Here is a 26,629-nt window from a genome sequence, read left to right on the forward strand (position 1 = left end):
ACATTCTGACTGAACAAATTACAATGTTCTAATAATTTCCTGTTAATGTCAATCTGACAACAGTTCAATAATCAGTCCAAGACTTGACAAAGTCAAGATACTGTCTAATTTCAAGTATTCAAAGCAGAGTCGGTAAAAGGAATGTAAACGAAATATCCTTGTAATAAAACCGGGGCATTCCTTATATCAGCTCCCACCCACACGGTGCCTGGTAACCTATTTCCCAATCTGCTGCCTTGTGACAAGGGTTTTATTTTTATCGGGCCAGCACAGTCGAGGGGAGCATATGTTGCTGTTTCAGTGCCACCATACGCAGGGCTGCATGAGGAAAAGCAGAAAGCCCTCCAGCCCGACTCACAACCACCAAGACAAACCAGTATCCAGCGCCGCAGCGCCGAGCCTAACTCCCATCGCTTCTTTGTTTAAAGTTCAGCGAAGAGGTAAAAACACGGTTTATTTTCCCGTCATTGGTCAGTTGTCCCCATAGTCTTTTATGTTACAAAGTATCATTGGCGCTAATGCCCCAGAGCTTCACACCTATCCGTACTGAACAGAGACATTACATTTACATTTAGTCATTTAGCAGACGCTCTTATCCAGAGCGACTTACAGTAAGTACAGGGACATTCCCCCGAGGCAAGTAGGGTGAAGTGCCTTGCCCAACGACACAACGTCATTTTGCACGGCCGGGAATCAAACTGGCAACCTTCAGATTACTAGCCCGATTCCCTAACCGCTCAGCCAACTGACTCCAGACATCCACTCTACTACTTTAGCTCACATTTCCCCTCTGAGAAAGGGAGAAGAATTAGGCGGTGCCCCGACATCCCACGTTGCGGGGGCGGAGACACTGATCGGCATCCTGGCTGTTTGCCACAATTAAGAATGCGGTGTCACAATAGTAGTGTCAGCGTCCTAGCTACGCTAGCAGTGTGCTTCCTGTGCAGCGCTCTGATTGGCTGTCCTGGTCTGTGAGCGGGGAAAACAGGAAGTGCTTGATGAGTGGGCGCGCTGCAAACGGAGAAAGGCTGGTGGGTGGAGGGGCTGAGGCCACATACATACATTTACACAGAAACATGCGTGCACACACATCCTATATACATACTCATGCGGTATATCTCAGGGCTGGAGACCGGGGACAAAAATGCTCACGTGTCATTATATTCCGCCAACGCTGTTTTCGGTTTGACTCTTTGTGAAAACAATAACAATATCACATAACGAGGAAGAAACTAGGCGTAATCAAAAACCATTAGGGAAACTTTGGGATCCAAATGTCAAAAATATTTAGTTCTGAACAGAGACTGTTTAAGGAAACCACAATCCTTGGCCTGAATGCGGTCAAAGTTTCCTGGACAGCGTGCATTTGCATACCGAAAACTTAGATGAATCCACGCCAGAAAAAGGGCTTGATTACAAAGTTTACAGTTGCTTAACATGAACAGCTGGCAGGTGCGGGTGTAACTGTTCGTCAAGGTGCCCATTTTAAACCACAGCCATGCAAACTGGAAGGGGAGAGCTAAAACGTGGTTAGCATAGCCAATCAGACGACAGCATGGCGTGCGCTGCTTTCCGCGTCTGCCTCTGTCTCCACTCGCTCTAACCACCCTGGGAAGGGAGCGGAGAAGTCAGAGAGCCAGAGTTTACAAATGGACCTTTATCACTGCGCTCCTGGAAACTTCTGCTCTGTGATTGGGTAAATGGTAGTAGATTTGTAGTCCTATAGGAAAGAGGCCAGGACATGAAGCCTTGAAGCTCTGCGTGCACGGTGTTCACCTGACAGAAAGGTGAAGCGATGCGATTGGCTCCGCTTGCGCTTCCCGTTGCACACGTAGAACTGCACCTGCACGGACGAGGTCACCGTCTTGCTGTGGTAGGGTGGGACCTCCACCACGATGCTGGACTGGCAGAATCACAGACAGGTTGAACACACCGTCAATACAGGCCGTGTATGAACACAACGTCAATACAGGCCGTGTATGCAGCAGATAGTATAGCACACCACAGTATTCCTTCAGCACTGCTAGGAGGAGAGAGAAAAATATAGAGAAAAACTTACTCCTTGACTTTTTTCACGAATGATCTTGGCCTCAACTTCCCACTGTGGTCTTCCATCTAGAAGAGCAGAGATGAGACGTGTCAGATGAGTAAAACACACTTTACCGATACACTGAAGCCAAAGACCAAAGCGGACATCATTGGATCTATGCTTGGATGCAGGCGAGCCAGAAAAGGTCTTTCTCTGCTTTTGGCATGATGAGTGCACCGAGGCGCCCATGAGGACTTCTATTGGAGACAGGCCTCCTCCACAAAAACAGACAAATGGATCGAGCAGATGACTGTGACACAGAGGAGCTCATCAGTTCCTCCCTAAATTGAATTGTCAGCTCTTGGACTTCGCATCAGCGTCCATCTGGGGGGATATAAACTGCAGTACACAGAATAATAATTCCGTATACATGTTAAATAAGTCTCTTAGAAAAGCATAAAGGGACAGGGGCTTCTCCTCTGTGGGAAATGCAGACCTCTCTCTGGGCCATGAAACTGATGGATCACAGAGCAGCTGAAGCTGAAAGGGAAAAACCGGACAGAGTACATCGTGGAGCTCAATATGTACACCTCCACATGAGCCACACGTCATTAGGAGGACGTTCAATGATTTTATAATCCAGCCACATCTTTCAGTCTGGTCTACTACTCTGTTGAGCTATTTCCTTCATCTAGAGTAGTTTTCTCTGGGGTCTATTTTATCTAATGATCATGTTGGAGTGTGCGCTCGATTCAAACGGACAGGACTCAGGAACCACAGAAGCTTCCGAAAGCATAGGATATCCTTTTGTTCTGAGGGGACCTGAGACATCCTATGATGTCATTTTTATGAGCCCAGCAACCCTGGGGAGAATATTTTTACAGTTATTAAATAGAAATTAAACTCTAAATATCCTGCTGTTTGTCTTGCCTGGTAAGAATTATGAGGAGACGAGTGGAATAACAATTATTTTATTATTTATTTTAGAATGCCTGCCAGGTTTCTGGCAAGGAAACATCCCATAATTTTCCAGTTCTCCTACAACAGACCTAATTATCTGGCCAGACATCTTAAGGCAGCCCTTCAGAAAGCAGTCGGGAGAATAACATTCTGGGGAAACACTGGCCCCGAGACAGAAATCCCCATCCTCGCCACTGCTGTCCCATCATACAGTAATCCAGCCGCTGCAGCTCCTTGTGCAATCATCCCCCTTTTGTTCTACGGCACAACAACTGCAACCGCCTCCCTTTCATTTGTAAATACGCCTCTGTGTTTGTCTGCTGCTCACGTGACGTGATAGCCATGATTACATCTCTGCACCTGTGTGAGCTGCCTTTCCACTGGGCCGTGAGGGCTTCCCCCATCTCCACACACAGCCGGCCCACACCTGCTCCAGCCCCAGAGATCCCTCGAGGCTCCACACGCAGATAAGACTTGCCACATCTCTTACCGTGCACATCCTTACGATCGCCATTTAGTCACTGTGCCTGCTTTCACCCTCATGTGGCTTTAAGATGTGACTGGGTTTAAGGTTAGTGTTATAACATTACATTTACATTTAGTCATTTTAGCAGACGCTCTTATCCAGAGCGATTTACAGTAAGTACAGGGACATTCCCCCGAGGCAAGTAGGGTGAAGTGCCTTGCCCAAGGACACAACGTCAGTTGGCATGACCGGGAATCGAACTGGCAACCTTCGGATTACTAGCCCGATTCCCTAACCGCTCAGCCACCTGACTCCTGAGCGGTTAGGGAGTATAACGGGAGTATAACAGGAGTCCATATACCAGTAATCCTGTTGTGGATTAGCTCCCTCTGAAGTGCTCAGTGAGGTTCTCGCTCGCATAGAGCCAGGCAGCTTTTCAGTAATCAGTGAGTGACCTTGGGCGCCTCTCGGACCGACTTCAGCACAATGTATTTCTGCGGCTCATGTTGACATTAAACAGGTGGGAGCGAGAGGGCCCCACATGCGCTGCAGTCAGAAAACAAGCTCAAACAGGAATGTTGTCCCACACCCCGCCTGACCATTTTTTTTTTTACTGAAATAATACTACACCTATTGTGTTGCAATAATCCCAAAAACAGAGAGGAAAAATCCGTTGAGTTGTAATAACTGAGCTTTTAGATGTTTTGTCTCAGAGGCAAAAACACATAATTATTGGAATATTAGATGTTACTTTATTCAGGCAGTGTTTACCTTGTGTAAACCTCCACCCTCATCAAGACTCTATTAAAAGTACTCTTGTCAGGAACCTGTTTCGTTTCTGAGATGACAACTACTTTTCCCCTCTCAGAATAATGCTACTTTAATATCCCTTCATCGCCACCCTGAGTTTCCCTTTCTCACCTGAAGACGTAAATACAACGAGTGCATCATGAAGGGATGGGAGCCAGTATGGATGTTGTGGTGTTTAACTGTGAGAAGGCATGCTTTTCTGAGCTAGGGAGTGGATACTGAACTGGGGACTGCAAACAGTCTCTTTACCTCAGCCTGACTCACCTGGACCAACTGTTCTCCAGGGCCCTGAGTAGTTTGTTGACTACTTGCAAAAGGGACCCTGGAGAGACTCAAGACCAAGGCTTGTATAGCCTATCAATCTAATTAACTTTCATGTTTAGAATAGGGGATTTAAAGTCGGCAAGGGGATCACATATTATTTATTCTTCACAGAGATGTTATCCTTGTCAGGCCTCTTGCTCATCAACTCAAAGCCCCCCAAAACTCTCTGCACTCCCACCCTAAACCCTTGCCTATTGACAACCCACAATAAGTCTGTGTTTCCTGCATGACGCGATTCAACTGTTGTCCTCCGTTTGGGAGAGAAGATGGAAAACTCTCTGTCATTAACTCCTTTCTTCCTATTTTCTTCCATGGTTCTGCTCTCTCTGCTCCAGCATGTTTATGCCGTGAGCAGATGGATTAGCGATGATGAAGAGGATCATTTGGACGAACCAAATCATTATTATCTCTCTCTCTCTCCATGCAACGCTCCTCCCCTTCGACACAGGTTTGCCCAACTCCAGCCCTTTGTTAACCCTGCTGTGGTTTCCATTTGCCCCTGAAAAGATACAAAAGACTCGACGGAAAGGCCTCCGCAACGCTACCTTCTCCTTCCACGCTTTGCCTAAAAGCACCTCAAAACGACTTCAGAGACATTCCTCCCAGTCCTCCCTTTCTTCCTTCCATGCTTTCTTCATCCGAGCGCTCAGAGCATGCCTTCTCAGGATGGTACAGTAACAACACCCCTGCATATCCTCCCTGTGCTGACTTGATTCAGTTTCTCCCCCGTCCTGCAGTTGCCCCGGGCAGGCAGGGACTGGTTCGGTAAGTGCCACCCATTCAGAGTTTCCATCCTGGAACTCGCCTCCACTTGTTTTCATTATTGGCGACGGAAAAGCGAAAGAGCGAGAAGGAAGGAAGAGAAAGATGGATCCACGTTTATCAAAAGGACACCAAATTATAGACCGCAATGCAGCCCGATGTGAAACATGTAATCGTCTAACCTAAGTATTTATGATTGCGTGCATTGCGCCACCACTCTGTAATATCTACGTCTACATCTATGTGTACATTTCAAGCCAGGCTACGGGGCGAATCGACCAGAGAAAGAGCAGCTGCAGTGTGTCCTAAGCGGTTGGGAGGGGCAGGAGAGTGTGATGACCTGAGCGTCAGAAGAGACAGCACCAGATGCTAGCCTACGGTCTACCCTGCGGGTGATCTCTCTTCACACCTGACACACCGCATTTCCCTTCACCATAAATCTGTCCCTGCAAGGATATGTGTGTGTGTGATTGTCTCTGTGTGTGTGTGTGTGTCTGTTTCTTGACAGAAATCTAAATTGACGGCCACCGGTATTGTATTGTTTCCTGGAGGTTCACATATGCTAATAATGTTCCACACTTCACAACTCTCCTCATGAGTCAGTAAAGGGATGTTCTATCAGTTAATCAGAGTGGGACTGTGGTAATAGGTGGGGTAGGCACGTGGAAAGGTCCCCAGGCCTGCAGACTTGTGGCCGGGGGAGCCTCGTCCCAGGTGCTTCTACATGCCTCACACTACTATACCCCCAGTAAATCAGGTGTCCAAACGTGTTTGGCTCTGTGAGGCCAGAAGTGATTGAGCTACTGAAGGTATAATTCAGCTTCACACACAAATAGGTCATTCCACTCTTTATTCTCCACTCAACAATACTAATGCTGTGGCAAAACAATAAGTAGGCTAGCCCTAGTGCCCACTGTTTAATGTGTTTTTGGAGGCAAAGAATAGCTTATTCTGCACTATTCCTCTGAGCGGAACTGTGACTCATAAACAGTTGAGCAGAGTTAGGTACTGTGTAGGCATGTCTCTTACCGGGGCCTTTCTCCAGGAAGATGACCTTTGACTCTGGGAAGAAGTTGGAGCCGGTGATGACCATCTCCTCTCCCCCACTGACAAGGCAGCTGGTCAAGTTGGACTTCTCCACCTGGGGAAGCTCCTGGGCTGAGCGCTGAGCTGTGGTGGCAGAGTAGATCAGCATGCAGTCTCGTCAGAATGTGAGTGTGCGTGCGTGTATGTGTGTGTATGCGTGAGGCCCGGATGCAAAAACTCACAGCACTCGACAGGGACGGAGGAAGCCTGCAGAGACAGCACCTTCCCGTTGGGCTGGGGGATGTGCACGCGGAACACCACCCGAACACGAGTGTTCTTCCGCCCGATGTCTGTTTCCCCCTTGCGGAGCTCAATGTCAGAGTTCCGGAGCTTCAGTATTCCAGCACAGTCAATACTGCAAGAACATAGAGCAGGGAGAGTTAGGAGATGCTGGCACCCCACACTCCACTGGCTAACATTGGAGAAATGGGAAATTAGCAAAGGGCTGACAGTTGTAAAAACAGACCTACGAAGTAACTTGACTCTTGTGAAGAAATATCAGTGGCAAATTACGAATGTTGTAAATATGATTTATTGTCGTGGTAAATGTGAAAAGTCCCAGAAAATCCTTCCCTTTGAATTCATATGAAATAAAACCGGAGAAATATAAACTTTAGGCGAAGCAGACTCATAAATATGGAAATGAACGTATTCTCCTCTGTGGGAAATCCTCACATTTTCCTGCTGAGCTTAGTCTCCTGTTGGTTTGAATTAAAAATCAATAAAATCCCCAATGGAGGACATTATGACCCTGTATAATACATTTAGTTATTTTTATTCTGGAGGGGCTTCCATGGCAGTACGCTCACAGCTGGGTAATTTATGTCTGGAGTGGATGTGACACCTACCTGGCCAACATATTGTTTTCTGGTAGGAGAGGAATTTCAAGAACTTTTGTGCTGGAGAGGATGATTTCCTGGCTGGCGGTGGCAACTGTTTTCCCTGTGATCCGGTGCACCTGGTAAAAGGCGTGCGGTCTTAGGTAGCGGTCGTCCGCTGTCCCGATGAACATCTGCAGGTTGACAGGCTTCTCGCTGTAGCCAACCAGCTGAGACAATACAGAGAGACAGAAAGAGAAAGAGTGAGAGAGAGATAGGGAAAGAAAAATAGAGGAACATTTCAGAATTTCCAACTGTAACATTTTTGGAGGGAATCTAAATGTCAGGCTTCAAGAGTTTAGAAGCTCAGGTCCGGGCCAGTCGGCAGGTTCTGGCAGTGCTGCTGGAGATTCATCTGGAACTCTGGCCTCCAACCAGGTCCACTCATGTTCTCCACTAATACCCTCTCATATTTTCCCCTGCTGCTGTTCTTAGGTTAACAAGGATACCCACATCTGCACAATTAGCTTGCTTATGCAGACCATAATCTCTGACCTTATAGCCTCTTCCTTTCCAAAGCGAAGCGAATAACAAGTCATGGCGACCAGAAAGAGAAGGACACGTGTTTGAGACACGAGCGTGAGAGAGCACACGAGCGTGAGAGAGCACACGAGCGTGTTTGAGACACGAGCGTGTTTGAGACACGAGCGTGTTTGAGACACGAGCGTGTTTGAGACACGAGCGTGTTTGAGACACGAGCGTGTTTGAGACACGAGCGTGTTTGAGACACTAGCGTGAGAAAGCACACGAGCGTGAGAGAGCACACGAGCGTGTTTGAGACACGAGCGTGTTTGAGACACGAGCGTGTTTGAGACACGAGCGTGTTACGAGCCAAACTAGCGTGTTTGAGACACAGAGGTGGAAAGAAAGGAGTGAACAAGAGCTGACGTGAAAGAAGATCGTCAGACTCAATGTGCCACAGCATCATAAAAAAAAATACAAACTGGCGTGAATAGAGCACATGAAAATAAAAGTAGCTGACATGATCCTCACCCCAGTCTAAGAGGTCTACCATGTCTTTAAATGCACCTTTTATTGGTGAAGCTGTGGTTCTGGGCTCCAGTACAAAACCTGGCGGCTAAAAATGCCAACGCCTCCGGATCCAGCAGAGGTGTGGGCCGGCCTGGCCTGGCCCGGCTCACAGGCTGACATGGTCATCAGGCAGGTGAGGGGTTGGTTGAAAGAAGGATGAAGGTGGTGGAGGGGGAGGGTTTCCTTTTGGGAGAAAATAAAACCTAGTCCTACACAATCCACCACTGTTGGAATGTTGTGCTTGGCAAAGGTCTGTGACGGCAAGATGGCAACCCCTGCGCTCCCCCTCCACACACACACACACTCACACATACACACAGTCACACACACACACTCACCGATGCCACCGTTAATTTAGAGAACGAGGGCAGCCCCATGAGAAGAAAGCAGAAACAGTCCTTTCATTGGCACCTAAGACGCCTGGCCAGCCTCGACCACAGTTGGTGTGAACCCCCCTCCCCTCTCCCCAGGCTTGCGTCACACACCAGCATTAATGTTGAGGGAAAAGAGACTACTCACAGAGAGAGAGAGAGAGAGAGAGAGAGAGAGAGAGAGAGAGAGAGAGAGAGAGCGAGAGGGAGAGAGAGAGAGAGAGAGAGAGAGAGAGAGAGAGAGAGAGAGAGAGAGAGAGAGAGAGAGAGAGAGAGAGAGAGCGAGAGGGAGAGAGCTTGCATGGGAGAGTGTTGGAGAGCACTCATCGTTACCAACTCTCTGAAATTAGGCCTGGCAACATGTGCACCTGAGGAAAACACCCAAACCAGGAAACACCACACTTACTTGGTTTAAAAAAAATATTGACTTTCTCTGAAACCAATTATTGGTCCAGGTTGGTTTGTGTTTCAGGGTGTGTGATTGAGTGTTTCACTTTCCAGCTCCGGCTTACTGAAAGGCGCTCTGTGGTGTGCAGCAGGGAGGAGTGTTCATGGCAACCACGTCTATCTGTGTTCTGTCAGCTTGACTCAATTCACCCCGACTGTTCTGGTCTCTGCGTTCCGCCTGAACCTGGATGATCCCATATAGGGTTGGAACAGATGTATGGGGAACCGCTGGGGTCAAACAGAGCAGTGGAACCAACATGCTGCGTCTACACGGGCTGGAAGAGAGGAGGGGTCCCTGGGGATGTGGGAGGGGCCATCAGCCAGGCAGAGATGGCCTCCATAAAGGCCCCAGTGTTCAGGCCTTGGAGGGTTGGAGGCTATGAGGTCAGTTAGCAGCTAGAAAGACCGTACTGCTCTGGAGCCTTGTTTACACGCTGAGATTCTCCCTCTCCCAGGATCCACTCTCTCTGGGTGAGCCCTGACCCCCAGCCTGGCCCCGGGGCTGCCCTGACTGGGGAACGAGAGCTGGGTGCCGGGGGCAGGGGAGGAGGAGCTGGGTCAGGCTGGCTAGGCTCATTAATCTTCAGAGTGTTCTTGGGGAAACACAAACAGACCCAGCAGGACGTGGTGTGGCCCACAGCCCTGATTGGTTCACGTAGGTCACTCTCTGCTCTGGCTACACCTAGCCTATTTATATAGGCACCAGCACACACGCCACCACCCTAGAAGGCTCAACAGCCCTTTGATATGTTGCTTGGAATCATTCTTCACTTGGGAAAAGGGAATATATGGCAGGCAGTTCAGTGCAAATTGGGCTTCAGGTTGTGCTGCCAATGACCATCTTAAAAAAAAAAATGTTTTTAAAGTATTTCCATGGACTTTAAAGATGAACATTTTGTCAATCATTTGAACGTGAGGAGCAGGCTCTGCTAAGGCTGGTATCATGCAGCAGAACGAGGCACATGGCAGTTGGGTAAACAGCATATGCTGTCATGAGTCTAATCGTTAACATCGCAGCCGGATGCAGACAGGCTTAGTCACTTTTGACACATCACAGGCCAGTGAAAGCTCTTCTTAGGCTGCCATTCCTAGAAGAAACCAGCTGAAGAAGTGTACATGTGTGCGTGTGTGCCTGAGGTCTGCCTTCTAGGAGTCACGGTGAGTCCCTGTCCACCCATACTGGGCTAAGAGGCTTAGGGGACTGCATTGAGAGGGGAAGGCAGGTCACGCTGTGTCCTCCTGCAGTGGCTCAAACACACTGTAAGCACAACCAGAACTCTGACACACTGACATGCCACCTCAGACTATGAGAGAGAGAGAGAGAGACAGAAAACAGAGAGAGAGAGAGAGAGAGAGAGAGAGAGAGAGAGAGAGAGAGAGAGAGAGAGAGAGAGAGAGAGAGAGAGAGAGAGAGAGAGAGAGAGAGAGAGAGAGAAGCCTCTTATCTAACTTGATGATTATCACTACATGTCATAAGGCCAGCAGCCTTAAGTGCTTTATGGTCATGTGGATGAACTGTTAAAGTTAGGGCAGACAGTCTGCGTGTGTGTGAAGTGTGTGTGTGGGGGTGACGGGCCATGTGGATTACCAGAACTATGTTGTTCAATTTTTGTCTTTGAGAATTATTGTAGTAGAAATATCGTAAATGGGATTATGTCATTGTTGCTGTGTCTAGTTAAGCACAGAGCGCTCCTTGGCACTAACCTCTGAAATGCTGTTACAACTGTGTGCTTCCAGTACTGGATTGTTGGATACTCTATGCCATTTTTGTACGTCGCTGTGTAAAAGCAAGAGAGAGAGAGAGAGGGGTGGAGAATGCCTTCATCAACCTAATAAGAAATCAATTAAACCAATTCACCAAATTAAGTCAACGCTCCATCGTCCCTTTAACTAGCGTTGCTAGAGTACGACCTATGAGGGCCTTAACAGCCTCTGAGCCGGAGGTAGGCCCTTGGAGCCTCTGTGGAGGCTCTTGGTGAGGCCCAGGCTTGGTGTGGAGCCACAGTGTTGTCAGGCCCGCACTCCGCAGACTGGGGCTTATCCAAGTCAAATAATAAGCCAGGCAAAACTGATTATAGGCCTTGAGAGAAAGGCTCACTTCAGCACTCCCAGTGAATCAACAGCACAAGTCAAACAGAAACATAAAAGCCGTGGCTAATTACGTGACCCGTGACATTTAAAGCCACTTCCAAAACAACTATTTTCTTTGCGGTTTCCCTTCAGTTCAACATTATGGCGAAAATATTTCAAGCGAAGAAAATCTCGAAAATCCAAAGGCACACGAGCACCGTGGTGTCCGTCCACTCTGTGGTGTTAACATGAGAGCTCACTGGAGCTGCCATGCACTTCCAGCCCCACTCTGTACAAATACACGTACTGTACGCACACTCACTTGCTTACCGACTCGCTGAATCACTCACCCTAACCCTCACACACATCTATACGCATAAGCAAAAACACACAGACACACACACACAAACACACACTCACTCATTCTGATCCTGTGAGCTTGTTTTACATTCCTATCGCCACAGCCGCCACTGTTGAATCGATGCCCAGTGTGAAATACCTCTGGAGGGTGGTCTCTGCACTTCCTTAACCTCTCTAAAATCCTCCCCCACCAGCTGGTCAATAAGGCCTGATGGATCAGTAGATATATTAAACCTGCTGATATTAATACCTGTCACATGTTCCTCTGCTGCCGTGGCTGGAATAGGCTAGGCTAACTCTTCCCTAAAATAAAACCGCTGGATACCATTACATATTAAGATTGAAATAAATCGGGCCTCTATTTGGTACGGCATCTGTTCCACTGATCCTGTAATAGTGGGTGGAAGATTCTGGCTGGGGCCCCAGAGTGACAGCCACATGGAGCAACAGCCTCTGAAATGTTTGACATTCATATTCAAATGAAAGGGAAAACACAACAAGTATTTGAGGGATGTGATTCTGGGCTATGCTGGGCTGGGTTAGGCTTAGCTATGCTGGGCACCACCAAATATACCCCCACCCCCCCCCCCCCCCCCTCCTTCCCTAAGCCCAAACAGGAGTGTATTGAGGGAAAGAGGGCCGCATCTCTACCGTGCTCCTCGTCACCCCCCTCAGCCCCAGCCCTCTCCGGTAACACGACACTTTCTCACAGACGCGCCAAGTTGTTTCGCCGTGTTTCTTTGCAGTTGCCATGGCAAGGGTCTGTGCTTGTGTATACGTGAGCTTGTGTGTTGGTGTGGATCTACGCACGCTCACACTGGAGTAAACTACAGCCCGAAGGCAGTGTGTGTGTGTGTGCGTGCATGCCTGTGTGTGACTGTGAATGTGAGTGAAAGTGTGAGAGACAGAGGGAGGGGGAAAAAGAGGGAGAGAAAGAGAGAGAGAGAGAGAGAAGAGAGAGAGAGAGAGAGAGAGAGAGAGAGAGAGAGAGAGAGAGAGAGAGAGAGAGAGAGAGAGAGAGAGGAGAGGATGAGGGAAGAGAAGAGAGGAGAGGGGTGATTGAGAGTGTGGGTTTTACACATGCTCCTGTTGATGTAAACTACAGCCCTGAAGGGCTGAGCATGCCTGCATGTGTTTGTGTGAGGGAGGGAGGGAGAGTGAGTGAGAAGTAAAAGTGGGAGCAATGGCTGTCAAGGTCATTGAGGGCCCCTGGTCCATGTCGTCTGGCGATGGACCTGCTGTGACACGGCCGGGGGCCCACAGTCAGACACACACACACGGTTTTTCTCACATACAGGCCTGCTGTTTACCCAGCACACCGGGGCACAGAGAGCCAGGGGGCTGGTCGGTCGTTTGTTTAAACAAGGTCAATACACACACACACACACCGTTTACTGTATGCTCGGCCTGTATATGGCTCTGCAGGCCTGCTCTGGGAGCTCAGTCACTCTTTACCCCTTCTTCTCATCCCACCTCGCCCCTCTCTCTTTTCCTCTCTTCATTCCTCCCTCCTTCTTCTTGAGACACAGCCGTCTTACCATGCCCCCGCTACGTATGAATACATGCAGTTGGCGCGAGACCCGTCCATATCTTGTTTACTGTGTAACACACCTCCGGGCTGGACAACAGTCCTGGTTCACACAGTTCAAACTGCAGAGAGTTGCATGTTTCTTCACTACGCGTCGACTATTGAAACAGTCAACAAAGCAGCAGTCCCCAACAACAACAACAGCCGTGGAACAAAGAGACAAAACAGACTGAGGGAGAGAAGTGACGAGGGGCAAACGTTTTGTCACTGGACAAAGCACAGGTCACGTACAGAAACCCTGGGGGGGGGGGGGGGGGGCGGGGAGAGAGAGAGAGAGAGAGAGAGAGAGAGAGAGAGAGAGAGAGAGAGAGAGAGAGAGAGAGAGAGAGACGGGGGATCATGGTGATATTGGGGTCAAAATCTTTGTGTGGCCATGGGGGAAATTGAATGCGCTCTTGGACCGAAGTGGACGTCTACAATTTCAAATCCCAGTCATCAGACACCATGGCCTCATTTAGACTTATTAAGGTGGCTTCCAGTTCAAGATGTTAAATGGTCGTCGTCAAATATTTATCTTTATAAAATCTTTGCTATTTTCAGTTGTACTTCATAATACATTCATTGGCCCGCCATGCATGTCTCTGTGTTTATATGTGTGTGTGCTTATATAGATGTGTCTGTGTGTGTATATGAGTGTTTGTGTGTGTGTGCACGTGCACACCTGTTTGTTTCCACAGTCTACCAGGTAATACCAGGGGGCTGCTTCCCTTTGTGGTAGAGCCTGAACACAATTAAGCCGGTTAAATGCGCACAAGATACCTCAGCCAGAGAGGCTTTAGATTTGCACGTCTCCTAGCAACAGGTGTGCCGATTATGGTCTGCCCGTAGTCAGACTGGTCCCTAAGGGGAGGGCGTGCAAAGGCTAGCTGGCACGCTAGTTAGCATAGCCAGGGCAATAGGTTGACACAGGAATAAGCAGCATTCCTCCCAGATCCCAGCTGTGTGAATCAAAGTGCTCCAAATTGCCTTTCGTAAACACTGTCACATTGTTTCATGTTTTGTGTATATGGCTACTGTACGTCTCTGTAATGACTCAGAGAAACCCGTGCGATACAAAGGCCCTCGTTTCTTCAGGACATGCATGAGGTATCATAGGAGGCTCTGCCTTACTCATTAACTTGGACGTGTAGTAGATGTCCTTCTGGGGGAGTAGGGAGGGACCGGGCGATAAAATAAACGTTGGCTACTGTTCTTCTCACGCAAACAACGGTGCTTAGGCCGATGGCCTGATGACCTTTGTGGTTAAGAGTCCTGGTCGTTATAATCCCCAGGACAGAGCTATAATAACTCACTTCGGACGCAGTGAACCCTAAACAGTATGCTACACCTCCCCCAAAAGTAGACGAACAGCATGGTTGGTGGCGTACGCTAGTCTAGCCTACGCCGGTGAAGCACAGTGACTCAGACACCATTCTTTTTCCTTTGCGGTTGGATGTTCGACAAGTCGGGGCACGATTGTGGAGAAGCGTGCACGATAACAGCTTTGACAGAGGCTCCTAGCTGGGAGGGACCCCGCGCGCCTCACGACTCGTTGTTCAGGTCCTGCCTGAAGGCTTTCCAACACAACCCGCACCACGACAAGCTGCTCATCCATGTTCTCCAGCGATCACGAGAACGCTGCAGACACAGCCCCGGCTGTTCTCGTGTAAACACAATCCTGTCTAGAAAGCAGGAATGGGGGTGATAGGTAGTGGAAGCTCAGCAGCGCAGGGGAAAAAGGGGCCAGTGCGAGTAACACGACTCGCCCTGACACAAAGCAGATGGCATGGAATGATGTATGAGTGCGTCTCTCTCTTCTACTTTTTCTCAACAAAAACACCTGTAGACACACACATACGACACACACACACACACACACACTGTACACAAACACACATCGTCCTTCTCGTCCCTGGGGCTAAGTCACACAGGCACCCGGCCCCTCTTTCCTTTCCCGGTGTGATCCTGTGTTTGTTGACGTAGCATCTCGGCGGCGCCTTGATCTGGGTGCCTCGGCGGTGACAAAAGGAAGCCCACACCGTGTCCAGATGGCCGCTGCGGCATCATTTGATGACATCAGCGCACCGGAGGGCGAGCCCACGGGAGGACCGGAGCACCCGTGGAGAGCAGGTGCTGCTGTCACATGCACTCGAGGGGCGCCGGGGTCCAACCTCCCAGGATTAGCAAACGACACACGCCCGAGCCGCGACGAGCATCATGCGGCTGAACATGCTACTGTCGTTAGCGCTCGGCCCCTGGTGACAGAGGTGTCTATGCAGCAATAATAATTATTTGAGAAAGTTTAGAATGAGCTTCATCGAGTGTTACTGGAACAACAGTCATGCCTTCAGCACAAACTGTTGACATTTCTGGTGAGGCTCTCTTTACAAGGTGCGTAGAAAAACTGTCAACAGTCTAATAAGGACATTTGTTTAGTAAACAAAGAGTCCAGTAAACCTGCCTGACCGAGATGATATCATCCTCACGTGAAAACAGAACTTTAGGTTGACATGAAAGCATTCTGAGACAAACCCCAGAGGTAAAGTAAGATATGGCCCTACACTGTAGTATCCCAGCCCAGTTGACAAAATACAAACACAAATCAACAAACTAATCAAAGTAATCCTATAGCCAAATGCTTTCGTCCTGAGCTAGCAATAAGGGCAAATGCGGCCAAATGCCTAGATTCAAAAATGTTACGGCTAAATTATGCATCCTCACACATGGTGTAGGGGGAATCAGGGTCTCTAGAAGAGGTGGTTAACCATTATCTCAGAGTGGCAGAGAAGCAGGACTCTGTCTGCATAACTAGACCTGATGAACACACTCTACAATTACCGCCACGGGTCAGCGGGGTCAATTCATCCATCCAAGACATCAGGCAACCATAGGAACGGATGGGGGGAGAGGAATCCATTCATTAAGACCATTTCAGTGGTTTCTAAGGGGCGAACACCGTGGTGCCATGGACTATCAGAACATTTCAATCAATTTTCAGGTTAAATCCACCAGGAGCTCATCCAGGGGGGGTTGACAGACGGACTCTCGTGGCCTATAAGGTCAGCCATTGTTGGGTTATGCAACAGTGGCCACGGCCAGCAGTGGTGCCAGCTTCCTTCTCCCCACACAATGGGACCCTGACACCGTAGCCATGAAATATTTAGCCCCTTGATGGCTCACTGGGTTCCTGGCTCCCTGTGTATCTCGATAAATAGTTGACTGGCGGGCTGGATCACTGGCTGGCTTACTCGGTCCCTTGATGGGTGGTTGGCTGGCTGGATCACTGGCTGGCTTACTAGGTCCCTTGATGGGTGGTTGGCTGGCTGGATCACTGGATGGCTCACTAGGTCCCTTGATGGGTGGTTGGCTGGCTGGATCACTGGATGGCTCACTAGGTCCCTTGATGGGTGGTTGGCTGGCTGGATCACTGGCTGGCTCACTAGGTCCCTTGCTGGCTGGTTGGCTGGCTGCATGGTTGACTTGCTGGCTGGATGGCTGGCTGGATGGTTGACTTACTGGCTGGCTGGAAGGTTGACTTACTGGCTGGCTGGATGGTTGACTTACTGGCTGGCTGGATGGTTGACTTACTGGCTGGCTGGATGGTTGACTTACTGGCTGGCTGGATGGTTGACTTACTGGCTGGCTGGAAGGTTGACTTACTGGCTGGCTGGATGGTTGACTTACTGGCTGGCTGGATGGTTGACTTACTGGCTGGCTGGATGGTTGACTTACTGGCTGGCAGGATGGTTGACTTACTGGCTGGCTGGATGGTTGACTTACTGGCTGGCTGGATGGTTGACTTACTGGATGGCTGGATGGTTGACTTACTGGCTGGCTGGATGGTTGATTTGCTGGCTGGCTGGTGGCCCACTGAAGAGGGTCCAGGCAACGTGGCGCTGGCTATCATATAACAAAGGAACTAATTGAGCTGTGGTGACACCGCTGCAGATTGTGTGCCTGTTCTAACAGTCTTCCTCGCCGTGTGAGATTGGAGTTGGTGAGAGGGGAAGGGGAGAGGCTGGGGTGATGGCATGACAATACTGACACGCAACAGGTAAAAGGAGCCTAAGCGCAGGTGTAAGCTAGCTTCACTCCTTCTGGGAGCGGGTTGTTAAAAGATAAATCGACGACTCAGGTCGACTTGGCAACAGCCCGTATTCAACAACCCACAGCTGTCCACCACGGGGAAGAGGTTTGGTAGTCGAGGTGAGACAGGTCACTTCTTGCGGATCATCCTTCCCTCTCTCTCACACTGGCCAGCTTCTCAAGTTCTACTCCCTGATTTATGGTTGTCTCTGCGACGTCACGGTTACGTGACTACTGCGTAAAGGTGCTGGGACAGTGATAGGTGCTTAGGGGACAGGCCTACCTATGTAATATCAGCTCATGTTATCAGACAGCCACAACAAATGGCCCATGGCCTACAGTATAGGGGAATATAAGCTGCTTTTTGGCCTACGGTGTATACGGTGTGGTCCCATCCCCTGGTGTTTGTGTGGTAAGTGACTGTACCATCACTATGGGCTAAGCCCATAGGCTAAGCGTCTCACCTTGACGACGGGGTGACCTCCGGAGGCGGCCTTGACGGCTCCCCTGCTGCCCTCGGTCTCGTAGTGGGCCCGGTGGTGGGTTTTGGGGTGCACATCGATCTTCAGCTCATACTGGCCAAACTGGCTGGGCAGGGGCCAGTCGAGAGGGGGCAGGGAGGAGGTCCTGGGAAAAACACACATACACAGTATGATAAGAATGACTCTCAATCAACAAGATACCACGGTGCATGAATAACCACTCTGTGCACCTCCGGTTATGTGAAAATAAAGAGCAGAATAATACGAAGCAAATTTGATTGAATGGAACCAGAAACGAAAGACAGAAGCACAGTGGTACATGAGCGGTAACATGGAGAAACAGTGACACACATGTTACAGTATACAGAGGCGGGAGGGAGGCAGGGGTTCCAACTGAATCATAACCTTTAGAAACTGTTTTGTGAAGGACTAGCATTTGGTCTGACACATTCTGAACACTACAGGGGTTAGATGGGGGCTAGCATATTCACCCCGAACACACAGTGAATCATGGGAATTCCCACCAAATTGAAAAAACACCATAAAACCATAGCTGTGCAAGTGAAGGGGCTTACACGACCCAACTAATGAATCATTTTAGAAAAAAATATATTTTTTAATCTTTTTTTCTTCTTCTAAAAGATGGAGCGAGGGTTGGCGTGTTCCACAGCTTGGATCTGGAGTGGGTCACAGGGCCTGTTGCTGTGTGTTTTTCCCCTCTGTGTGTTTTTATCTATGTAGGCCACAATCATATTTGAACAGCTGCACTCAAAATTAAACAACCCCATGTCCCTCCACACGGACAAGCTTCCTCTGATGAGCGGGTAGCTTTGGGAGACGGCTCAGTTCAGCTAGAACCTGGAGATAATACGACCCGCTTACGCTAGACCTACTGCAGAGCCCGAAAGCCCCGACGAACAACAAATGTGGAGGGGTAGCTCCATAGCACTGTATCTGTGCCATCCAGGTGTGGAGGTTAACAGTTAGAGGGAAGACAGTTTCCTCTGTTACAGCACAATGCAGTATGCATGAGAAGAAATGAAACTGGCTTGCGCGGGAGCGCGTGCGTTTGTGCTACGACCTATGAGTAAGCGTGTTCTGTCACTGGAAGGCTTGTGCCAGGATGTGCTGCCTCACTGGCAGGCGGACCTTGGCGTGGCAGCCCAACTCCTTCAGCTCAGCACCATGGCTTCTTTGTGCCTTCATGTAAATGTGGGCATTTTCAGCAGGCAGGATGTGCCATGCAATTATGTCAAACAGGCCCGCTCTCTCACATGGCAGATCTCCGACATGAAAAAAACAACCTACGGGGGGGGGGGAATGTTTAAAAAGTTCTGCAGGCAAAAGTGACTCGTTCTTTTTTCTTTTCGGGCTCTCCAAGTCTTCATCAAGTGCTGGCTAGCTGTGGACAGCACCCGTCAGGCCAAAGGAGAAAAATGTGCAGCTTGCTTTCTTTGGACCTGAAAGAAAAAGAACTATCTAGCCTACAGAAAAGTTTGAGTCTCTGACATTTCAGTCAGTGAGGGGTATTGTGTTGCTGTCTATTCGGCAGTCAACACATTTGACAATTCAATTACCTCCCGTGGATAGATAGATAGAGCAAGAGTAAGAAATGCTCAAACAAAAGCAGTTATTCTATTTTTTCTCTTGATCTGCGCTCTTATCCTTTCCCCTTATCTTTCGACCAATAATAAGGTCCAGTCAGGTGAGGTCAACACAACAAAGAGCGTGTCAGCCTCCTGTCTCCTCCCCTTCTCGGACATGACATAACTCAGGAAGTGTATGTTTGCACCGCTGCCACGGTAACAGGAGAGGGGGCCGGAGGAAACCTGAACCGGGTGGCGAAGCAGCGCCCGTGGCCTGAAATAGCGTAACCTTTCTCGGGTGTCCGCTTTGTACAGCGGGCTCCCACCCCAGTCACGTCCCACTGCCGTCGCCCCGCCACACAAACAAAGTTCTTGTAAGCCTTGGTGAGGTTGAGGGAGGGGCACAACCCCAAACCCAGCCAGAGACCCCCCATCAAAATCCAGCCTGCTCCACCACCGCGCCAGAGAAACCCACCCAACAAACGCCTGGGCCATCTGTTCAACACACCTCATTCGTTCAGACAGACTCAGACACACACACATATGGCTTCTCTAGAGGCGCTTCCAGAACCTTTCTCAACACACTCGCAGTGGAACAGACTCTCGATGATCACACACACAAAAGAATGAACACGGCATTTCTTTCCCATAGCAAAAAACAACCAATAACCGATTTAAATCAATAGACGATTCCAACAACCAATCATTTGACTTCTCCTGACTTCCTGGATGCGGAGGGCTGTCTGGAGGTTGCTGGGGTGTCTGTGAGTGTTTTTTTTTTTTGAATGGGCAGCCAGACTGTGTGTGATCCGGGCTGTGTTTGTGTGTGATGAGCATCAGTGGGAGGGCTGCGGGGTCGGGAGGTTGGATGGGGTGGGGGTAGCGCTGAGGGGGCAAGAGAGAGCAGGCGCATGGTGGCCCCCTTCAGAGACATGTGCCCCTGTGCTGATTTATAGAGTTAGGGGCCAGTGCACACAAACAAGGCCGGGCGTTCATCTGCTGCACACATTGGGAAGGCCGGAAAGCAGACTCTCTCTCTCTCTCTCTCTCTCTCTCTCTCTCTCTCTCTCTCTCTCTGTCTCTCTCTGTCTCTCTCTGTCTCTCTCTGTCTCTCTCTGTCTCTCTCTCTCTCTCTCTCTCTGCCCTCTTTTAGTCAGTCTTCCCTCATCACCGCTGGTCTGAGAAAGTGCGTCATGAGGATCAAGAGAAGTTTGGTGGGGCCTATTGCCCTGTAATTTTGTGGTTCTGCGTGTGTGTGGTTGTGTAGTGCCGTGTGTGCCCATGTGCTTGGCCCCAGACACCAGTTGCCTTCTGCTACACCCTTGTCCACTTTAGCTTCATAGTTCTCTGTCTCAAAGTCCTATGCTCTCACTGATTTCCAATCTACAGAGTGATATAACGTGTTACCTAATACAGAAATCAGTTGCTAAAATATGTGATACGTAACCTCAAATACTAGCAAATATATATTTATTGAGGTAGTCTGTAACATGTAGTCCCTGAAGCATTGTGAAGACTTTCCCCTGAGCTAATAAAGATACCTATCAATGTCTTAATCTTCCGATCATAGCCTTGGCCTAATTCTGAGTAACAGTACGATAACATGTTTCCATGCCAGGCGATGATAAAGAAGGTGACAGCATGTTTCATGCTGGGTACGCACCTAAAGATGGGTGTGTGGCCTGGTTTGGGTTTGTTCCATGTGAAGTGGGAGGGCACCGACAGGAACTGTTCCCCAGGGCCGTCCTTCTTCAGGCTGTGCATGGTGTCGTCCGAGGGGGAGTCCAGCAGGGGCGACATGTTGCCCTGCTCGTCCATCACCAAGTCCCCCTTCCCAGGCTGCGAGACCGTTCTGTCCTGGGAGGTCTTCCTGGTCTTGGAGGGGATGTCTGCCTCGGAGGGGCAGCACTGGAAGGGGGACATGCCCATGGAGGGGCTTCCCACCCAGGTGTCCTCTGTCACGCTGCCCCGGGGTGAGGGGCCCGGTGTGGGCGTGGGGGAGTGGTGAGGGGACAGGGAGCCCTGGTAACAGATGTCCGCACTGGAGTGGCGTCTCTTCCCACAGGGCGAGGTGGGCCGGGAGGAGGGCCGGGACGGCGGCCGCGGGCTCAGCCAGTTCTCGTCGGTCACACTTGTGCGCGGCGAGTGGCACGGCGACTGGCGCGGGGACAGGGTGAGGGAATGGGAGTGGATGAAGGCGGGGTTGTGGTGCTGCCAGGGGCCCTCCTCCAGGTTGCCACCCGTGTGGGGAGAGGGGCAGCCGGGGGAGGTCAGCGGCGAGCCCAGGGTGAAGCGGGCGGCGGCCTCGTTGAGCTCCGAGTCCACGTCGTCGTAGACGTGGGAGAAGGACTCGCAGGAGGAGGCGTCTGAGAACCAGCTCCTGGAGGACAGGCTGCTGCAGGGGCTGGGGCTGAGGGAGGAGTCCCTGTACGAGTGGTCCAGGGGCAGGTACAGGTGGTCCCTGGACTGGGGTCTGTCGTGGTAGTCCCTGTCAGGACCATTGGCCCGCAGCTCCTCCTCGTTGGCGTCCATCTCCTGCTGGCAGCTGGGGGAGATGGACGTGATCTGGATGCTGGGGCATTCGAAGGCCTTGGGAGGCCCCCCAGGGGATGGGCTGTACTTGGAGCCCTGGTGATGGGCCTCATAGATGGGCTCATAGGCCTTGTGGGACTGCAGGTGGGGCGAGGTGCTGATGACCTGGGAGTGAGACTGCATGCCTGGCAGTGGGACTACATGCTGGCCCACATTGAGGATGTAGAATGATGTGTTGTCATCAGGCTCCAGATCTAAACAGAGAAGAAAAAAAAATGAAGAAAAAGGTCAATGACTAAGGTTATAACTTCTGTAGAGCGTTTCAGTCCATGCTTAGACCTAGGCTAAATGCTTTATAATACCAGCACAGGGGGAGCTTTATTGTAGAACTAAAAGTGCGTAGCCCAGACTTCCACAGTTCCAGAAACAAGCAAAGATACCTCTCAGAACACAATACGTTACCCAAAACTAGCAAACACAGGTCAGGCCCGCTATGGCCCTAGGTTGAGTAAAGTATGATGAAAAGTAATCGACTAATCTGATAGGAGTATGCCAATACTTGCACAACACAATATTATGAGCACTGTTTGTGGAGCGATTTTATAAGCACCGGTGAGGATGATAATATAACAGGCCAAGGCCATCCATTACCAATGGCAGCTACAAATCACTTTTATTGCTGCTTTTACTGATGCTGCTTTGTTTTGAACTTGTTGAACTCTGTTTGCAGTTCACCTGTCACAGGAGGATTGCCCTCTAAAACAATACATCATTTAGGGTCCCAATGATATCTACGTTCCAGATATAGAGCATAGGAGGATGGAGATGGGCGGGCTGGAGGGTGGAGGGGGCGGGGGGGGGGGGGGTGTGCTCTAGCATGCTGGTGGACGGTCAGGCTTACGGGGCACCATTCCAAGAGGGAGAACTGATGACCAGTCAGCTTACACCGGAAACCAATTCGCACAGTGCTGCATGCTCATGGCTGTCATCACGGCTGCGCCGGCTGCCTATTAATACCACCGGTTAGCCGGCACGCAGCCTGGCCTGTCCAACAAACACACACATACACACCCCAACACACACACACACACTGACGCCAAACCGACGTGGGCCCATGTCTGTAAAGCCAGCACTCTATTAGAGTTTATTGATGAGATTCCACTGCAAAGCACCCACTGGGGAAACATGGGCCAGCGTGGCACCTAAATGCAGCTGGTCAGCTGACACAAGCACTGCTCTTCCCTCTCATTCTGTTGGGCCTGAGGTATACGTTTTATGAACCCCTGATCAATACATAACACTGAGCCATAAACACAGATAACACGTTGTAAATTACCAAAGCTTTATGGCCAATGCAAGCCTTCATCTCGTTATTTACAATTCCCACAACCCAAGCCATCAAGGCTGAACTTGGGCCTAGATGTAAAGGATCGGGTGGTGAAACCACCCTGCGATTTCAAAACAGACCTCAGTACGTCAGAGTTCCTCAAATGTTTGCTGTTCCGCAAACAATATAAATTCTCCTTCTTGCCTACTAGAGACTAGTTGCAAGTAAGTGTTTGTGTGCCAGTTCTAAAGATTGAGATTGGAAGTTATCTATCTCTCTTCAACTCTCCATCTCGGCTCCTCCCATCTCCCTCCATCCCTTCCTCCATCTCTCCCTCCTCTCTGTCCCTGCCCCAGCAGCAGTCTCTTTATTTATAGCCACTGCACTCTGGTCCTGCCTGTCACAAGGCCCGGCTCCATATCCTCTGACGACAGCGTCTGACTGACAAGGGAGGGAAGGACAACAGAGAGAGAGAAATAGAGAGAGACAGAGATAAAAAAGACAGAGCCACAGTGACAGAGAGAGAGAGAGAGAGAGAGAGAGAGAGAGAGAGAGAGAGAGAGAGAGAGAGAATGGCCTTCTGCATTGGATCAGGACTGCCCCACCCAGTCCTCAACGGAAGGACAAAACACACACACACACAAACACACACTATGTGCAACACATGGAGGGTGGATACACTGACAGACTGCATAGTCACAGATTTCCCAGAGAGTAGGAAATAAGCTTAACATGCAACAGTTTTAACATACTGATGATCACAGAAATGTTTATAATCACTACTGTTAAGTATTTTTACTGCAGTTCGGTTCCATAGGCATAGTATATTCTAGTAGCTTCCAACAACAGCTACTGTGCAACTAGGTGACACTGTGAGTTTATGTGGCCCAAGAACTCTGAGGTACTGTAGGTTTCATGCATAACTGCGTTTGCATCCAGTTCGTAGTCCAGAGATAAAAGGCATTTTCAATAGCGGATAATTAGCAAAAGCACTATGTAACTGTTCCTCAATTATTAAAGACGCGCTCTCAGGGAGCCAGCATGAAACACATGCACGGGTTGTTTAGCAGAGTATCTCCTCCTCATCCTCATGCGTCTCTAAATCAGTGAGGCGGGACAGCCATCAATGAATACACCACTGCAGGCTGCCAGTTCATTAGTATGGTTCGCTTGATGAAAGAAAAGAATAGGGGGGAGACACAGATATAGAGAGCAAGAATGAGAGAAGGGGAGAGAGAGAGAGGGGGGGGGAGAGAGAGAGAGAGAGAGAGAGGGGGGTGATAGAGAGAGAGAGAGAGAGAAAGAGAGGGTACGACAATAACAGGCCAGAGAGAGTCTACAACTTCTCAATTAAAAATGAGCCCTCCTCTCGACCGAGGAGTCAGAGTGCCTACAGACACTGGCCGCATACAGATGGAATGAGTCTAGTCAAACAGCTACTGATCCAATATTTTACGGATTCAACTTCAACTTAATTCAGCATTTTTGAGTAGAGTCACATCACTCAACCGCCACGACAGCCTGTCAATGAAATGCTACATACTTTGAGCAATCATCGAAATGTCTGCGTATGAATAAACGATGAGTGTGCACTTTTCCTGTGCGCTCGAGAATGTGTAAAAGCTCCTCTGGCCAGTCTGAGAGGTCCTTTGAAGAATGTTTTATGGCATGGTGGTGGTAACCCACGTGGTCTCTGTCTAGACCCTTCCAGCTCCTTAGATGACGAATGCAAACTCCCTCTGCCGATGCCCAGGCCTCTTCACTCTGGTGCTGGGGGGAGGGAGGGGATGTGGGAAAGGGCATGTGGTGGGGGGGTCCGACTGGGTGGCGGGAAGGGGGTGGATAGTTCCCCTTGGCTAACCCCCCTACCCCCACCCCCCCCAATGGGCCAAGATTAGCCCGCCACCTAATACCTGGTGAGGGGCTTCATCAGCTGGAGGCTGAGTGGGAAAGCACCCTGTCAGAGCCAGACCACAACCACCTGCTTTCAGAGGAAAGGCAGAGAGAGGCATTTCAGTAAAGCGGGTTGAGGGGAAAGACAAAGGAAGGGGTCATGTGGAACAGACACACAGTAAGATGTTGCCCGGGCTAAATCTGAACCCCAACTATGGGCAGGGAATAGGTAGCTGGCCCAAGATCCTCCAATTTCGGTAGGGTTCAGCTGGGCCTCATACAGTACCAGGCTAGTGAATGGGGGTCACAGACAGCAATGCCAAGAAGCCCCCTGCTCCACCTGGCAACACAGTGCGTCATACACGAGTGAAGTGCCCACACATCAGACTGCCGATCCGGTTAAATAAAGAGCTCTAAGCGGCTTTGCTGTTCCTAAGCTAATAATAGCTGGAAATCGCCCCGGTGGAGACACTGGTCACTGGCACGGAGGTGTGCTGCGTCCTGCCCTCACGGCAACTGGAGGAGGCTGCCCCAGTCTGCGGTTGCTGGCTCTGTGACACGGACCAAATCCTGGATCCAACCCACGTCACACACAAAGAGGGTGGGGGGGGCTGGGGAGGGGGGACACTCCATAGCAGGGGACACTACATAGCAGGCCCTGTCACCCCTCCCACTCCGTTTTCTACTCATCCTACTTTTCTGCTCTGGACTTGAAGAACCGTGTCACAGAGTCCTGTCGTTACCTTTTTGTTTTTTTTGTCAATGACGTTTCCTTCATTAATACTATACAGGGTACTGTAGGGTGTGTGTGTGTGTGTGTGTGAGCTGGGGTAACTTAAGCCTGGGTTCCCTTTGTTAGAGAGGCAGGTTGATTAGAAACGGCTCTGCTTTCACCCCCCCCCCCCGCTCCAGGATTTCAGCAGGCAAGTTTCCCCTGTTCAAGTGCTCCTGGCTACCTCAATGAGGGCCCTCTCACCCCAATAATACTTTTGTGACTTATCGCTTTTTAAGGAAGTTGGCTAACCCAATCATTATCATCTGTGCCAGCAAAAATTCAAATCTACATTTGGGAAATTGGTTCTGATGCATCCCATCGTTAAGAGCACTGAGGGTAGCTTTATAACCAATTTAATTCCTTCCTCCTGTTCTTTCCAAGAACAGCTTCTGGCTGGCTGCCTCCTCTTCTAAACACTCTGTGACGCACACAGACTCACACACATACTCCCAGGGCTGGCCTACACCTGTGGCCCTGCAGCCTGAAGAGGGGGTTGAGGCCAGACCTACTGTTGAACAAGTGTGTTTGTGTGTGTGCGTGTGTGTGTGTGTGTAGCTATGACCAAAAGGGTGGGGTGTGTGGAGAGTAAGCTAAATATTTATACAATATATTTTGATGCCACGGATATCTTTGACAGCGTAGAAAATGTAACAAAAGTCGCTAATTAAATTGTTAACATACATCTTCCCGTTATGCTCATATGTCTTTATCTTGCCCTGCTCTGCTTCACCACACCCAAGCTGCACCCCACAGAGGCTGGCTCGGCCCAAATTAACATATGGTCTA

At 49.8% G+C, this 26,629-nt stretch overlaps 1 protein-coding gene across 2 annotated transcripts in view; it reads right to left on the reverse strand.

Annotated features, from left to right (window-relative positions):
* nfatc3a (nuclear factor of activated T cells 3a) overlaps nucleotides 1-26,629 on the reverse strand; it is a 46,023-nt gene that overhangs the window by 12,883 nt on the left and 6,511 nt on the right. For both annotated transcript variants that reach the window (XM_067248754.1, XM_067248755.1), the window contains exons 2-8: nucleotides 20,980-22,102; nucleotides 17,713-17,875; nucleotides 7,286-7,485; nucleotides 6,620-6,792; nucleotides 6,381-6,521; nucleotides 2,060-2,115; nucleotides 1,777-1,903 (exon numbers count right to left, since the gene is read on the reverse strand). In XM_067248754.1, coding sequence (XP_067104855.1) covers nucleotides 1,777-1,903; nucleotides 2,060-2,115; nucleotides 6,381-6,521; nucleotides 6,620-6,792; nucleotides 7,286-7,485; nucleotides 17,713-17,875; nucleotides 20,980-22,102 — 1,983 coding nt within the window. The remainder of the gene's footprint in view (nucleotides 1-1,776; nucleotides 1,904-2,059; nucleotides 2,116-6,380; nucleotides 6,522-6,619; nucleotides 6,793-7,285; nucleotides 7,486-17,712; nucleotides 17,876-20,979; nucleotides 22,103-26,629) is intronic.

The sequence above is a fragment of the Osmerus mordax genome, chromosome 13, assembly GCF_038355195.1.
Source record: "Osmerus mordax isolate fOsmMor3 chromosome 13, fOsmMor3.pri, whole genome shotgun sequence".
NCBI lineage: Eukaryota > Metazoa > Chordata > Actinopteri > Osmeriformes > Osmeridae > Osmerus > Osmerus mordax.